The sequence below is a fragment of the Suncus etruscus genome, chromosome 2 (assembly GCF_024139225.1).
Source record: "Suncus etruscus isolate mSunEtr1 chromosome 2, mSunEtr1.pri.cur, whole genome shotgun sequence".
Lineage (NCBI taxonomy): Eukaryota > Metazoa > Chordata > Mammalia > Eulipotyphla > Soricidae > Suncus > Suncus etruscus.
The window spans coordinates 19,576,986-19,593,806 of record NC_064849.1 but is presented as its reverse complement, the minus strand read 5'-3'; the positions used below and the strand labels follow the sequence as shown (position 1 = coordinate 19,593,806).

Below are 16,821 nucleotides of genomic sequence, written 5' to 3'. Positions count from 1 at the left end.
GGAGGGGTCACCTTTCCTGTCTCTGAGTCTCCCAGGAGAGAATTTTTTCATTTGTTTGTTTCTTTTGAGCCCCACCCAGCAGTGCTCTGGGGTTACTCTTACCTCAGCGTTTGCCAATGAACCAGGGGGCCTAGGATATTTCAAGCCAGAGCTTTGGCATGCAAAGTATGTGCTTAGACCCTTGAGCAATTGCTTTGGCCACAGAAGACACTTTTGTCTGATTTTTGTTTTGGGGCCACACCTAGTGGTGCTCAAGGCTTACCCTGGCTCTGCATTCAATCAATACTGGTGGTGCTCCGGGTTCCATGTGGGATACCCAGATCTAACCTGGGCTGCCTTACTCCTTGTCCTATCTTTCCCGTTCCTCCAGGAAACACTTTTTGTTTTCTTTTGTTTTGGGGCCATACTTGGTAATGCTCAGGGCTTACTCCTGGCTCTGCGCTCAGGAATCACTTCTAGAGAACTTGGGGACTATATGTGTTGCCAAGGATAGATGTTGGGTAGACAGTGTGCAAGGCTCCCTCTGTACAATTGTTTCAGTCCCTAGAAGACACTTATTTTTATTTTTTTTTGTTTTTGTTTTTTGTTTTGTTTTGTTTTGGCCACACCCGGTGACACTCAGGGGTTACTCCTGGCTATGCGCTCACAAGTCACTCCTGGCTTGGGGGACCATATGGGACACGGGGGGATCGAACCGCGGTCCGTCCTAGGCTAGCGCAGGCAAGGCAGGCACCTTACCTCTAGCGCCACCGCCCGGCCCCTATTTGTGTTTTTTTTTTTTTTGCTTGTTTTGTTGTTAGGCCACACCCCGCAGCGCTCAGGGTTACTCCTGGCAGGCTCGTGGCTGGACCGTATGGGATGTTGGGGATCGAATCCAGGTCTGTCCCAGGTCAGCAGCATGCAAGCCAAATGCCCTATCGATGTGCTATCTCTCTGGCCTCCCCAGAAGACACTTTAGAAAGGGACTGGAGGGGCCGGAGAAATAGCATGGAGGTAAGGAGTTTGCCTTGCATGCAGAAGGACTGTGGTTCAAATCCTGGCATCCCAAATGGTCCCCCGAGCCTGCCAGGAGCGATTTCTGAGTGTAGAGCCAAGAGTAACCCCTGAGTGCTGCTGGGTGTGACCCAAAAACCAAGAAAAAAAACAAAACAAAAACAAAACAAAAATAATACCAGAAAGGGACCTGAGAAGCTTCTCTAGGGACTCAGGTGTTCTCCAAGCCCCGCCTGCGGGGTGGAGTCCCTGGGGATGTAGAAAGCTGCCCACTTCCTTGCTGCTGATCCCCTCGAATGCCCTCAAGCCTGTACTGCCACTCTCCCCCAAGCCGGAGAGAAGCCACAGAGAGGACAGTTAAGGCCAGCCAGGTCCTTCCTTGGGGCAGCGTGGCAGGAGTACTGTTCTTCTCAGCTCTTAGCTCTCAGAGACTTCTGAACACTGCTAGGAATGAACCTGAGCACCAAGCCAGGAGTAGCCTTGAACACCAGCCTCTGGACCCCAAACCAAAACAAAGTTCTGTATTTTGGAAGATGACTCCAAGGGCAGAGCCAGTGCTCTGCATGTGGGAACCTGGGATTTAACTCCTGGTACTGCCTGGTCCCTGAGCTGCGCCTGAAACACCGGAGCATAGAACCAGGAATGTCCCCTAAGCACTACAGAGTTTGGCCCTCAAACAACAGAACAGCCAAACAAAATAACTTAGGGGACAGAGAGGTACCACAGAGTGGTAGTACAGCAGGTAGGGTGCTTGTCTTGCATGCAGTTGACCTGGGTTCAATGGCCAGCATTCCATATGGTCCTCTGCACCACACCAGGAGCTAAGAGTGAGCCCTAAGCACTGACAGGTATGGCCCAAACAACAATAAAAAAAAGCCCAGGGCAAAACAAAACAAAACAAAATAAAAAAAACCAAAAAACCCCAAAAACCATAACAAAACAAAAACCCAGGGCCAGAGAGATAGCACAATGGTAGGGCATTTGCCTTGCATGCAGCTGATCCAGGACAGAGGATGGTTCGAATCCCAGCATCCCTTATGTCCCCGTGCCTGCTAGGAGCAATTTCTGTTTGTTTGTTTTTTGGGCCATACCTGGCGGTGCTCAGGGGTTACTTCTGGCTATCTGCTCAGAAATTGCTCCTGGCAGGCATGGGGGACCATATGGGATGCCAGGATTCAAACCAACGCAAGTCCTGGGGTGGCCGCTTGCAAGACAAACGCTCTACTGCTGTGCTATCTCTCCGGTCCTAGGAGCAATTTCTGAGCATAGAGTCAGGAGTAACCCCTGAGTGCCACCAAAAAAAAACCAAAACAAAACAAAACAAAAAAAGCCCAGTGTAGGTGCTGGAGCGATAGCACAGTAGAAAGGGTGTTTGTCTTGCATGTGGGCAACCTGGGTTTGATCTGGAGTAATAAATTTTGATTTGGGTTTTGGGTCACACCCAGTGGCGCTCAGGGGTTATTCCTGGCTCTACACTAAGAAATCGCTCCAGACAGGCATGGGGTTGCTGGGGGGACTATATGGGATGCTAGGATTTGAACCATCATCCATCCTTGTTCCACTGTGTGCAAGGCAAATGCTCTATGGCTGTGCTATCTCTCTGGTCCCTCAGGAGTACTTTCTAAATGCAGAGTCAGGAATAACCCCTGAGGCCTGCCAAGTGCTAAAGAACAACAAAGCAACACACACACACACACACACACACACACACACACACACACACAGCTTAGAGGGCCAGAGAAATAGCACCACAGGGTACTTGCCTTGCATGCGATCAACTTGTGTTTGCTCCCTGAAACCACACAGGATCTCCCAAGCACTGCCAGGTATGATCCCTGAGCACAGACTGGAGAAAGCCCCGAGTATCAGATGTGACTCCCAATACAACAAAACAAAACAGAAACAACTTGGCTTTTTTGTTTTGTTTTGTTTTTGGGCCACACTGGTGACGCTCAGGGGTTCCTCCTGGCTGTGCACTCAGAAATGGCTACTGGGTTGGGGGATCATATGGGAAGCTGAGGGAATCGAACCTCGGTCCATCCTAGGGGAGTGCGTGTAAGGCAAGCACCCTACCGCTTGTGCCACCGATCGGCCCCAAAACAGAAACAACTTGGGCCAGAGAGGTGTTCAGTGGATTGAGTGGGCTTGATGCACTCCAGAAACCCAGGTTGGGGGCCCGGAGAGATAGCACAGCGGCGTTTGCCTTGCAAGCAGCCGATCCAGGACCAAAGGTGGTTGGTTCGAATCCCGGTGTCCCATATGGTCCCCCGTGCCTGCCAGGAGCTATTTCTGAGCAGACAGCCAGGAGTGATCCCTGAGCACCGCCGGGTGTGGCCCAAAAACCAAAAAAAAAAAAAAAAAAAAAAAAAAGAAACCCAGGTTGGATGCTCTGAATCCACACCGTCCCCCAGCACTGATCTGGGGATAGGACCTGAGCACCAAAAAAAACAATTGTGAAGTGCCAAGCTCAGTTAAAAACAGCCAGAGGATGGAGCCGTGCAAATATGACAGGCCCCTGCATGCAAGCGCACACAGCCTTCCACGTCCCCCACATACACCCCCCTACCTGCACCTACTCCTACACACACTCACACCACACATTTCTACACATGCCTGCACCCCAAAATCTACAAGCAAGTACACCCACCCAACAGCTGCACACCCACACACACCTCTACACACAGCTTTGCACTCATACACTCCCACATAATGATCTCTGTGTGCATCCAGCACCCACAAAGACCGACACACCCCCATACTCACGCCCATCCACACCTATACACATTCACAGCCTGGCCTCCAGTGAGGAGAGCTGCTGCCCAGCCTCTCCCTGCAGGCGGGGGCCTCTGAGGTGGCCAGACCTGTGTAAGTACCAGAGCTGCCCTGGCACAGCTCCCTGGGAGAGCAGGCCCGGGCATGTGGCGCCAGGGAGCAGTAATGGGTGGGGGGGGCTCTTACACAATCCTGGGGTCCAGACGGGCGGGCGGGAGACTTAAAAGGCCAGGCAGCTCCTCAGGTCTTGCCGCCTGAGCATGGAAACCACAACCTGCTTTCTGCAAGGCGGGAAATGGGGTTCCTGTGTGCCCAGCCCCTCAGGCAGCCCCCGACTCTGGAGCAGAATCCTGAGCTTCCAGAAATTCAGCAAGGTCGAGGCCTGAGTTCTCAGCCAACATAGAAAAGATCTGCTGAAGAGGACGATGGTTCCTTCCTTTGTCCAGAGCCCTAGGAGTGCTGACTCCAACCCACTGGGCCGCTGGGAAGTGAGGCATACATTGTGTTCCTGTTCTGCCACACTAGATTTGAAGCGCTTCCTGAGCAGAAACGTACTTCAGATACGGGCAAATCTGGGCTGGGATGACCTTTTCCATATTACCAAACCAAGGAGTTCTCTGTGTCCACACAGCAAACCTGCCATCAGCTAAGGTCCGAACCCAGGCTGTGTCCATTGGCATGGAATTCTTTCTAGTCTTTGGGGGAATCAATCAATCAGGGACAAGCTGGACTCTGCCTCAATGAGAAGGGCGCATACTCAGGTGCCCACAGGAGAAGCAGGTGGATTGAATGTGACTCATACCAGCAGGGACGGGCCTTAGTTCACCAGGGTCTCAGTGTAAATCCCGAGACAAAACTTGCCTGGAAGCTGCTGGGTCTTTGTCCTCTGGGCAGTTCCAACTGAAGCCCAACAAACTTGGGGCTGGAAAGGGCGGTGCCAGGAAATGTGCCAGGAAAGGCAGTGCCAGTTGGTCTTGAAGGATAGAGGCTGAAGAAGTGGACAGGACTTCTGGGTAGCAGCAAAGGGCAGAAGAGGCCTCAGTGCATGGAGAGGATGGGGGTAGCAATAGAGGGCAATTTCCTGGCACCAACACAGAGGAGTGGGGAAGCCATGAGCCAATTCCTATTCAGGTCACCTGAACAAGGCCCTTTCCTCCTCCACAAGTATGGTCCCAGACTGGAGCAGATTCACTTGGCTTATTCTTTCTTTTTTTTTTTTTTTGCTCACACCTGCCTCAGGGTTTACTCAGATTCTGCACTCAGGAATCACTCCTGGTAGTGCTCAGGGGACCATATAGGATACTGTAGATTGAACCTGGGTCAGCTGCATACAAGGCAAGTGCTACCCACTTATTTTGGGGTTTTGGGCCACATCCAGCGGCACTGAGGGGTTACTCCTGGCTCTGTGCGCAGAAATTGCTCCTGTGGGCTGGAGAGATAGCACAGCGGTAGGGCGTTTGCCTTGTTGGCAACGATCCAGCATGGGTGATGGTTTGAATCCCACCATCCCATATGATCCCCCTTGCCTGCCAGGAGTGATTTCTGAGCGCAGAACCAGGAGTAACCCCCGAGCACCTCCGAGTGTGACCCAAAAACAAAACAAAAAACCAACAACAAAGAAATTGCTCCTGGCAGGCTGGGGGATCATATGGGATGCTAGGGGTCCAACCCAGATAGGCTGTGTGTGCAAGGCAAATGCCTTACCCGCTTACTCCAACCCCACTTGGGGTTGTTTTAAAAACCGTTGATTCCTTGGAGTGATGCCTTGGAGTAATTCCTGGGTCCCTGTTGTTGCTAGGGGACCTCAGGATGCCAGGGAACCTGGGCCTCGTTTAGGCAAAGCACCAACTTCCTTCTTTAGGACACTCTGGCCCTTTCTCCTGCCTTTTTTTTTTTTTTTTTTTAACATCAGAAGAAGAGTGGTATCATGCAAGAGGTCAAAACCTTTTCATTTGCTTCTTCTTCTTTTTTTTTTTTTTTTTTTTTTTGGTTTTTGGGCCTCACCCGGCAGTGCTCAGGGGTTACTCCTGGCTGTCTGCTCAGAAATAGCTCCTGGCAGGCACGGGGGACCATATGGGACACCGGGATTCAAACCAACCGCCTTTGGTCCTGGATCGGCTGCTTGCAAGGCAAACACCGCTGTGCTATCTAGCCGGGCCCTCATTTGCTTATTTTCAATTGGATGGACTCCTCAAAATACCAGTTTCATGCCTTGCTACTGGATCATCATTTGATCTAACCAGGCAAGTTGGAGTTAATGGAAGTGTCTAAAGCAACGGTGATAAAAGTCCCCTGCCGGTAGGGGACCTGTGTCTTAGATCCCACTTGTTCTATAAAGCCTGGAGCCTGGGCACAGTCAGGCAAAGCGGTTCTGTTAGGAAAATTCACATGCACACGGTTCCTTGGCGGTTTATGCACATCACCCCCTGTCCCCCCAAACCCGAACTGTTGGATCCACCTATTGGATCCAGCTTTGGACTAGGGGCTCAAAGCCACGGTCCGGTCCGACTGTCTGTTGTCTGTTTGTTGGGCTTTGGGGGACTCCCCAACTCCCCGCAGGTAGCTTGGAGAGCCACGGATGAAAGTGGGCAGGTAGAAGGCGCTCGTCCGCCCTCTGTCCCTGCTGATGTGACTGACACAAAGGAAGGGCAGCGGCGTCCAGGGCGCGTTGCTCATTGCACCCCTGGGCCGAAAGGCGCCCCAGGTCGGTGCGGGAGGCGGGGTCCCTGAACAAAGAGCTCCGAGCGTGATCATGGGAGACACACCATACCTTGGGGGTGTCGCGCGCCTACCCTGGAAACGAGTTGTCCCATCTCCAGAGAGTGGGGAGCATGGGGGGGTTAGTTGGGGGGGATCCCGCTGCACAGTGGGGACCGGATGGCGACAGCCAGCCGGGCAGCGGGCACTTATCACTGTCTATGGGGAAACCCTAAGGACGAGCGAGCAGGCTGGTCTGCAGAGGCAATCTGGAACCCCAAGCGTGCGGGGCAGGGGGAGCAGCCTGAGTATTAGATTGAGGAGTGGGTGCTGGCACGTGCACCCCTCTTTGCCAGCGGGAACCCCGAGCTCCGGGAAAACTCAGCAGTGAGGAATCTTCAAGTGGGAGCGGAACAGAGAGGCTCCGAGTAAGGAAAACACAGTAGCGAGACCCCAGTCTCCAGCCCAGGCCCCGGACTTTTAAAAAGCTCCACCGCACTGGGCATCATCCGTCCGCCCTACACAATGCCACACTCCGGGTTTTCCCCGTTCCCGGGTCGGCGGCCTCCGGGAGACTGACGGGCGAGCCAGCCAATGAGGAGACGCAAAGCGTCAACTTTGTGTTCGCCCGCCACTCTCAGCCAATCAGCGACCGTATCCCCGTGGTCCCGCCTTCCGTGTCGGGCGCCCCCTGCCGGCCACGCGGAGACGAACCCGCGCCGCCGCCATCTTGAGTGTGGCATCCTTTATTTATTTATTTCCCCTTTTTTCTCTTCTGGAACATTCCCCCCCGGCTTGTAGAACCATTCCTCCCTCATTGATGGGCCCCTTAGTTCCATAGCGATTGCAGAGGCTATGCAAGAGGGGGTAGCCTCGAGTTTTCGTGGGGGCTGCGGGCGACCTGGCTTCCTCGCCCACACCGGCCCGGCCCGGCCGACGCCATGTTGAGTGTGGCCCCGCTTTGGTTCGTTCTTGTTCTTCTCCTCGGGCCTCCGCGTGGTTCGCGCAATGGCGCCTCGATCTTCCAGGACCCCCCCCCCCCGCACCCCCAAAGACTGAGAGCAACTGATCGGGAGCCATGGTTTCTCCGCAGTCCCCTTGCGGGGTCCACTTTTTGGTTTACGTTTCTTTGACTTGATCAGGTTCCATGTCTCAAAATGGACAACGAGGGGTCCACTTTGGAGGCGCCTTGGACCCCCCCCACCCGAGATGGAGCGGAGGAGGCAGGATTCGAATGGGCGCACCCGCACAACTTCTTGACACCCGAAGGCTGCTCGAGGGCGTCTCTACACGCACTGGGTCCTCGAAACCTAGAACCCCCCCAATTTGGCACGGTGCCCCCCTCTTCTATTGGGGTCAGGCAGAGCTAAGACGAGGGGGGGGTTCTGACGGACAAATGGGTGCCTGGTGAACACGCTGCACACGGCCCAGGTGGACCATGCGGGGTCGTGGGGTTTTATGGAGCGACAAAGGGGGGGGGTCAGAATATTTTTATTTGTTTTTGGTTTTTGGGGTCACGCCTTGGCCCTACACTCAGAAATGGCTCCTGGCAGGCTCGAGGGACCATGTGGGAAGCCGGGATTCGAACCACCGTCCTTGAGCATGCGCGCTAGCTCTCCGGCCCCGGGTCAAAGCAAACCTGGCCGGAAGTGCACAGTGCGCGGCCTGAGAGGATCGCGCGTGTTCGCGAGCGCAGCGCGGCGCAAGGCCCCGCCCGCCCGCGGGCGAGCGCTGGGAGCCCAGCACCCAGACGTCCCCTCCCCCCCGCTGGCCGCCGTCGCGCAGCCGCCTCGCCCGCCCGCCTCCTCCTCCCCCCTCCTTCCGAGCAGCCCCAGGGCGGGGGAGGGAGGAGAGGAGGGGGAGGGGGAGGCGGGCGGCTTTGCCGCGCTCGGCCTCTGCGTCAGCAGCAAAAAAAAAAAACAAACAAAAAAAAAAACAACACCACAGCGGCGGGAGCGCGCGCTCGAGGCGCAGGCGAGCCCGCGCGCCCCTCCCCCACGGCGCCGGCGCCGTGTGGAGAAGCCTGCCGGCCTGACTGACGGGCGAGAAAGCGGGTCGGCGACTGCGCAGCGCGGGCCGCTCGGCGAGGCGCTGCCGCTTTAAGCACGTTGGCCCATTGTTCGGGGTCGAGCCAATCAGCGCGCGCCCGCTCCCCGCGCTCGGCCAATCGCGCGCGGCGGACGGAGCCCTAGCCCCGCCCACCGCGCTCTATAAAAGCGGCGCGCGCCGCGTGAGTTCCCCACAGGCTGCTCGCGAGGGCCATCTTCGTATTGTCTTCTGCTCTCGCCTTGCGCGCTCGCCCGCTGCATTCTCCGACGCGCGCGCCGCCGCCTCAGTTTCGCTGCTGCCGCTGCCGCCGAGTGAGGACTCGGGCTGCTTTGGGCGCCGGAGTCCCGCTGTCGTGAAAAGCCGCCGCCGCCGCCCACTTTCGCTTCCCTCCGGAACCGCCGCCTCAGCCCCGGCGCGAGCCCACCATGTCAGACGCGGCCGTGGACACCAGCTCCGAGATCACCACCAAGGTGAGGGAGGCCGCGCGCGCCGCCCGCCGCCCCAATCCTTCGCGGGGTCCCGCTCGCCGGCTCCACCGTCGCCTCGCTAACGGGGCGCTTGGCAGGCTCGACGCGCTGGGTTCGGGGCTCACTTGGCGCGGGGCTCCCGTCCCGCGCGCCCCCTCTTTTGTGTGCGTGAGGGGGTGACGGGGCCCCCGGTCTTGCGTGCTGCCCCGGAAGGGGGTCGCGGCGGCGACCGAAGTTGGGGAGCGCAGCGCGGGGGGGCGCGGGAAGTGGCGGCGCTCGGCGGCTCCGGCCGGCGCGGACGCCAGGCGGGCGCTTTCTTTTGTTCGGCGCCGCCGCCGCCGCCGCCTTTCGCGCCTCGCACGCAGCCGGCGGCTCCGGCGCCTGTTCTGTCGGGACGCGGCGCCTCCCGGAGGCGCGAAGGGCTGCCGCGGGGCTCGCCTGGAGCCGGGGCCCTGCACGCCCGGGCCGAGGCGGCGGAAAAATGCGGACATGCGGCTCGGCGGCGGCGCCGAGCGGAGGCGCCCCGGCTCGCTCGCTCGCTCTCCCCGGGAGGTGGGCGCCCTCCCGCGCGCCGAGCGGACAAAAGCCGCGGCCTCGGCGCGCTGGGGCGCCCGGGGGGTCGCCTTCCCGCCCGGGGCTCCTTGGGGTGCTGGGCCGGCGGGTCGAGGGCGCCTCGAGGTCCGTGCCCCGGCGCTCTCGGCAGGGCCCGCGCCTCGAGCGAGGAAGGCGGCGGGGCGGGGCGGGGCGGGGCGCTCTCTGGCTCCGGGCACTTAAGCGGGGCCCCCGCGCGCGGGTGTCGGGCGCCTCCCGCGGGACTTTTGCCGCCAAAAGCGCGCGCCGGCCGAGCTCCCGACCCGACCCGGCTTGGGCTTGTTGTTGTTTTAATTGCGCGGCCGCGTCCGGCCGGTCGGGGCTCGGCGGGCCGCGGGGGTCACGCCCGCTCCCCCTCGGCTCCGGGTCTCCAGGGTCAGGGGCGCCCTCGGCGGCCGGCCACGTGCTTCGCGCGCGCCGTGCGTGCGGGACCCGCGCAAAGCCCGCCGGACGCGCCGGCGCAATGCGCCTGCGCGCGCCGCCTCCGGTCCCCGGGGCTTTGGCCACCAGGGGGCAGCCGCGGGCGGCCGAGTGGGGGGCCCCTGACCCGGCCCGGCCTGCGGTGGGTGGATCCGCGCCCAGCGGCGCCTCTAGGTGCCCGGCGCTGCAGAAAGTTGCGAGGACTTCAAGGGGTGCAGGGCGGAAAGGGGCGCGCACGGCTAGGCTAGCGCCACAGATCCCCGGGCCCAGACTCCCTCGCCCACCCACCGACTCTTCCATCCAGGCCCCTCTTTCCGTGGGATGCGGCGCTTTCTCTTGATCCTTGCTGCTCCCCACCTGCTGCCTGCACCTTTTCGGCTAGGGGCGACGGCCGTGGCGGGAGGCGGGTGTGAGGTCATCGGTTTGGCCCCGTTGGAAGCCGAGGGGGCCCTGGGGGCGCTGTTGCTCCCGCACGTGGTGGTGGAGTTGCTGGTGGGTACCACTAGCTGCAGCACAGCTCACTGTGGGCTCTCCCTTTTTGAAGGATCTGAAGGAGAAGAAGGAAGTGGTAGAGGAGGCGGAGAACGGGAGAGACGCCCCTGCTAATGGCAGCGCTGTGAGTGCCCCCCTCCCCCAGAGCCGGCCCAAGGAGGGCTGGTGACTTCGGGTACTACGGGCAGATGGGTTAAGAGGGTCTGCATCTCATCAGCATGTAGTGATTGTTTTTTTACTTTTTGCCAAGAACCAGGAAAATGGGGAGGCGGAGGTCGACAATGAGGTAGATGAAGAAGAGGAAGAGGGCGGGGAGGAAGAAGAGGAGGAGGAGGAAGGCGATGGTAAGTATGGTAGGACGGGGCTAGGACTAGGAGCTGCATGTGGGAGCGGCCCTTGGCTGCCGACTACGGGGAGGGGGGGCCGCACTGCTCACTGGCCTCATTGCCAGGACAGCAGAGATGGAAGGGGAAGGGGAGGGCCTGGGGTGCTGGCCTTAGGCTTACCTGAAAATTGCTAGGTGAAGAAGAGGATGGAGATGAAGATGAGGAGGCCGAGGCAGCTGCCATCAAGCGGGCAGCTGAAGATGATGAGGTGGGTCTGGGGTAGCAAACAGGGTGGGAATCAAACGGGAGGGAGGGGAACGATCAAACAGTGGCTGATGAGGCCCCTGGAGGGTCGGAAAGGTACTGAACCACGTTCATCCTTTTCGCTCAGGATGACGATGTGGACACCAAGAAGCAGAAGACCGAAGAGGATGACTAAACAGCAAAAGGGAAAAGTCAAACTTAAACAAGGCCACCGTGACCTATTCACCCTCCACTTCCCGTCTCAGAATCTAAACGTGGTCACCTCCGAGTAGAGTCCCCACCGCCCACGGGCAGTGTCACCAGCCCACCCACCCAACCAAAACCACATGCGAATTCGCCACAGGGGAGGAAAGAACCAAAACTTCCAAGGCCCTGCTTTTTTTCTTAAAAGTACTTTAAAGGAAAATTTGTTTGTATTTTTTATTTACATTTTATATTTTTGTACATATTGTTAGGGTCAGCCATTTTTACTGATCACAGGATGACCAAACCAGCCTACGGAGAGCTCCGTCCCACTCCGGCTTTACTTGTGGTGTGACCATGTTCATTATAATCTCAAAGGAGAAAAAAAACCTTGTAAAAAAAGCAAAAACAACAAAAAAACAATCTTATTCCGAGCATTCCAGTAACTTTTTGTGTATGTACTTAGCTGTACTATAAGTAGTTGGTTTGTATGAGATGGTTAAAAAGGCCAAAGATAAGAGGTTTCTTTTTTTCCTTTTTTTTTGTCTATGAAGTTGCTGTTTATTTTTTTGGCCTGTTTGATGTATGTGTGAAACATGTTGTCCAACAATAAACAGGAATTTTATTTTGCTGAGTTGTTCTAACAAAGCTGACTCCTGTCTGGTTTTTGTGTGTTTACTTGGTACTTTGGAGGGGGTTGGAGACAAGGTGGAATAAAAGGGCACCTATTTATCAGTTTCCGGGTTCTAGGGCAGCTGCTGAGATTGGTCTCTGGTACCAACATCCACCTCTTGTCGCCAGAAGCCTTTGGAGCACCTGGAAGAAAACCCCCTGGTGAAAGAAGCGAATGTGACCTTGGGGCTCGGAGTCTAGTCCCAGTGGGACGGCCACCAGTGCCGAGAGATCTCCCTGTATTTGGCTCCATCCCTGGTGGCTCCCCCTGGTGGTGCCAGCGAGCATCAACTCGGGTCCCGTAGCTTGGGTGGGCTGGAGCAGCGGGTGCTCGCTAGAGGGCGCTCCAGGGCGCTGGGGCCAGACGTGGTTAAGTACCTGCTGCTGAAGGATTAAAACAGCCGAGGGGCAGTTTGGTTGTCAACTGGGGTGAGATCCGTCCCGAAAGCTTCAGCTGTCATTTCCCAGCCTGGCGTTAGAGACGGCGGACCTACTGGGGGTAGCTGCCAGGGCTGGGCTAGGCAAAGGTGCTTTAACCTCTGGGGGAAGGCGCCCTCTAGAGGGAGAGGTGTCCTACATTAACTCCGTGTTCCCTTATCCATAGGGCATTACAAGTGGGGGAGGTGGGCCTGGTGAGCCCCAGCTGTAGGCCTGAGGGTGTGTTGGGAGCTCACTTCTCTGAGGACATCTTTCCTCACCTGGGTCCATCGTGCGGGGGGGGGGGGCGGGGGCGGGGGAGACAGGGACCACAGTCCCTCCACCTGTGTATGTCCACTCCCAGACTGTTTTGGTGTCTTTGCTATCTTGGAAAATCTAGCAGGGACACCTGGAGTGGTGGTGGTTGGTTGAAGCTAAGATTGAAAGGACCTGGAGGATGAAAAGGATGATGGGGTTTGAGGGGTAGTCCTTGACAGGCCAGGCAGGCACGGCTCTGTGTGCCTAGAGGACTTGGGTAGACCGTGAAAACATGGATGGCTCTGGACAAGGCTTGCCTGGGATGCTGGGCTCCGTCCCCCTTGGGCCTCCCAGGCTCTGGGAGGGGCAGGCCCTATGCATGGCAGGTAGAGTGGGAAAGGCCTAAGCTGGGGGCAGAGGTGGGGACTGGCAGGGCTGGCAGGTGAGGTGCTGAGCCTCTCAGTGCCCTCTCATCTAGCCATCAGGCCACTGTCCTACCATACAGATGCCAGCCCCCCGCCCAGGTGTATGCTCTCCTGGTACCATTACCTGCCACAGTTCCCAGAAGTAGCAAAGGAGACCCCTCCTGACGAAGCAAGTCCCCCCACCTGGGCTTTCTCCAACAACCCTGTTCTGGGAAGGGGTCCGGAGTCTCCCCACCCAGCCAGATGTGCCAGGGCCCAGCGGGGTCTCAGGCAGCCCCCTCAGCAGGCCTAAACCAGCACCAAAGCCCTGAAATTAGGGGAGAAGGGAGCCCCCCCAGTCCATACAGTCATGGTCTCAATATGGGCAGTGGCTGCAGCCATTGTACAGTTGGTAAGGCCTCGCACATGGCCGAACCGGGTTCAATCCCCGGCATCCCAAGTAGTTCCCTGAGCATGCCGAGAGTAATTCCTGAGCACAGAGCCAGGAGTAACCTTTGAGCACTGCTGGGAATAGCCTCAAACAACACAAACATAAGCTCCTATGACATCTGTCCGAGGGGATCCCCCACCATCCCAGCCGTACCCACTCGCCCTTTCTGAATGGACCTAGCTGCCCTTGACCGAACCCACTTTCCTCTAGGCCTGACGGCATGATCCGGGTCACCCCCAGATCCCCTCCAAAGGCAAGGACTGAGCGCCAGAGCACCCGGTGGAGGATTTGCGAGGGCCTGGCGCCCTCTGGTGGACGCAGAAGAACGGCAGGCGCTGCTCTACGAGGACGCCTCAAGTGGGTGCAGCTTCAGCCCCGCTGCCCTGCGCTGCAACTCTGCAACAGGTCTTTTACTCTTTGTTGACTGGGACTTCAATTATATAGGAGGGTCACTGCTAACTTTTCTGCTGTCCCTTGAGCTTTCTGCAGCCGGGTCTGCTCAAACTCTAGGACTGGCCTCCCAGCTTTAGGTCACTCCTATTAGAATGTCTCCAGGTCCTGGGGCTGTTCAGAATTGGGGGCCTGGGGCCTTCTTTATTTCTGATTCTCCTTTTTAATTTTATTTTCAACCACACCTAGCAATGCTCAGGGCTTATTTCTGACTCAGTGCTCAGGAATCACTCCTGGAGTGACTCAGCCGAGGAACCACCCTAGGTTAGCTGTGTGCAAGGCAAGTGTACTACTATGGTTCCAGCCTTGCTTTTTATTGGTTTGTATTTGGGCCACATCTGGCGATGTCTAGGGCTTAGTCCTGACTCAGCCCTCAGGGATCACTCCTGGTGGTGTTCGGGGGACCACATGGGTGCTGGGGATCAAAGCTGGATCAGTAGCGTGCAAGGCAATACCTTACCTGCTGACTATCACTCTGGCCCCTGGCTCTCGACTTTTCTCTGTTTTTGATTGTTGTGGAAGCCACATCCTGAGGTCCAGGACGGAACTCAGGTCTTGATTTACAGAACAATTCATACAGGAATTACTTTGGCTCAGCTGCATTTGCAAGTCAAGCAACCTTCCAGCAGCTCACAGCCCTGTTATAGTTCCCCCTAGGGCCTCTGACCTGAATGCCCAAACCTAAGCCCCCAAGGACAAGGACCTGATGTCCTCTCTCTGTCAGCCCAGTCTGTTTAGGCTAAGGTCCCACGTCCTGGATACCAGCCACTAGGCAGCCTCAGGTTTGGATGCTCAATCCCTGTCCTAAGCTGATGCATGCATGCATGACCTTGGGCAATCACAATGGTGCAATGTGGCAGGTGGGGGACCAACACGGGCTCCCTCTGTGCCTTCTGCTAGGCCCTGGGCTGAGCAGTGGAAGATCAGATTTGGAATCAGGGCTGAAATTTGCAAGCTGCCTGGGATGTGGGCTAGTACTGGGGCGCCCCCAACCCTCGTCCATCTGTGCGTCTGAGCACAGTGGTGAGTGGGGCGCCTGTGAAATCCTGCGTCGAGGGCCCCGGGGAGGAGGGAACAGGCGTCAGAGCTGCTGCTCATAGCAACAAGGAGTGCCAGGTGTTCACTGGAGGCATCTCGTTTCACACTTCTGTGCCGAAACCCAGCAGGGAGGCTCTTGGCAGCGAGTGGATTCCTTCTAGCAAGAGGCTGCTGCTGAGGATTCCAGAAGGTACTGGAGGACATCTGCTGTTTTCCACCACCAGCGTTTATGTCTTCAGATTCCTTCTGCAAGGAAGCCCCTCAAAGTGCCCCGTTTAACGCCTGGAGAGCTGCCTTTAAGGCGCGGTGGCAGGGCACATGACTCAGTCCTGGCCAATCACGGCCCCGAGTTGCCAGACTGATTAGCTCAGAATTGACACATGAATCCACTTCATCCAGTGAAAGGGGCCTGGATTTTTATTATTATTATTATTATTATTATTATTTATTGTTGTTGTTATTAATTTAGTTTTTGGGGCCACACCCAGTGGTGCACAGGGGTTACTCCTGGCTCTACACTCAGAAATTGCTCCTTGGGGCCAGAGAAATGGCATGGAGGTAGGGTGTTTGCCTTGCATGCAGAATGGTGGTTCGAATCCCAGCATCCCATGTGGTCCCCCGAGCCTGCCAGAAGCGATATCTGAGCATAGAGCCAGGAGGAATCCCTGAGCGCTGCAGGATGTGACCCAAAAACCAAAAAGAAAAATAATTGCTCCTGGCAGGTTCTGGGGGCCATATGAGATGCCAGGGATTGAACTTGGGTCGACTACTTGCAAAGCAAGCAACCCTACCCACTGTGATATCGCTCCAGCCCCAGGATTTTATTATTTTTTTTCCTTTTTTTTTGGGGGGGGCACACCCGTTTGATGCTCAGGGGTTACTCCTGGCTAAGCGCTCAGAAATCGCCCCTGGCTTGGGGGACCATATGGGACGCCGGGGGATCGAACCGCTGTCCTTCCTTGGCTAGCGTAGACACCTTACCTCTAGCGCCACCTCTCCGGCCCCATTATTTTTCTTTTTTTGGTTTTTGGGTCACACCCAGAAGCACTCAGGGGTTACTCCTGGCTCTATGCTCAGAAATCGCCCCTGGCCGGCACAGGGGACCATATGGGATGCCGGGATTCAAACCACCATCCTTCTGCATGAAAGGCAAACGCATTACCTCCATGCTATCTCTCCGGCCCCTTATTATTATTATTATTATTATTATTTTTAATCTAGTTGCTCGGACTAGAGCTATAGTACCACTCTGAGGGCTTTTCCCTTCCAAGTAGTTGGTTCCTTTCAGTCTCTGCATTGGACATGAGCTCTGGAGCACTGCCAGGAGCGATCCCTGAGCATGGCCAGGTGTATCATACACACACACACACACACACACACACACACACACACACACACACACACACACACACACAAAGAAAAGAAATAATAATTTAGTTGCTACTGATGCTGGAGGGTGAAGTGGGAAGGAGAAAGGCGGTAGCCCCAAGAAGGGAATCCTCAGTTTCCTTTCCACCCACTTCTGCCATCCAGGCTAGTATCTGGGAAGATCTGGGACATCTATGGGCCTTGCTGCCTGGCAAGAAAAGAAAAGTCAGTGCTAGACCTTGCCTAGGTCTGTCACCTTCCCCCACAGAAAAAAATTCCAGAGGAGAAAAGCAGTGAAGTAAAAGCTGATTTTATTTTACTTTATTTTTGGTTTTTGGGTCATATCCGGTGGTGCTCAGGGGTTACTCCTGGCTCTATGCTCAGAAATTGCTTCCTGGCAGGCTCCAGGGACCACATGGGATGCTGGGATTCCAACCACCATTCGGCTTGAATCGGCTGTGTGCAAGGCAAATGCTCCACTGCTGAGCTATCTCTTCGCCCCATAAAAG

At 56.6% G+C, this 16,821-nt stretch overlaps 1 protein-coding gene across 2 annotated transcripts; it reads left to right on the top strand.

The window, feature by feature from the left end:
* The first annotated feature begins 8,848 nt into the window (after positions 1–8,848).
* On the top strand, positions 8,849–11,902 carry PTMA (prothymosin alpha). Of its 2 annotated transcripts, none has more exons than XM_049769346.1 (5): positions 8,849–8,981; positions 10,534–10,605; positions 10,732–10,825; positions 11,002–11,075; positions 11,199–11,902. In XM_049769346.1, the coding sequence occupies exons 1-5, from the start codon at positions 8,937–8,939 to the stop codon at positions 11,244–11,246; spliced, it is 333 nt and encodes a 110-aa protein (XP_049625303.1). In that variant the 5' UTR covers positions 8,849–8,936; the 3' UTR covers positions 11,247–11,902. The 2 variants fall into 2 exon arrangements, with proteins under 2 accessions (XP_049625303.1, XP_049625304.1); XM_049769347.1 differs by having other exon boundaries at positions 11,002–11,098; positions 11,137–11,298.
* Positions 11,903–16,821: the final 4,919 nt, after the last annotated feature.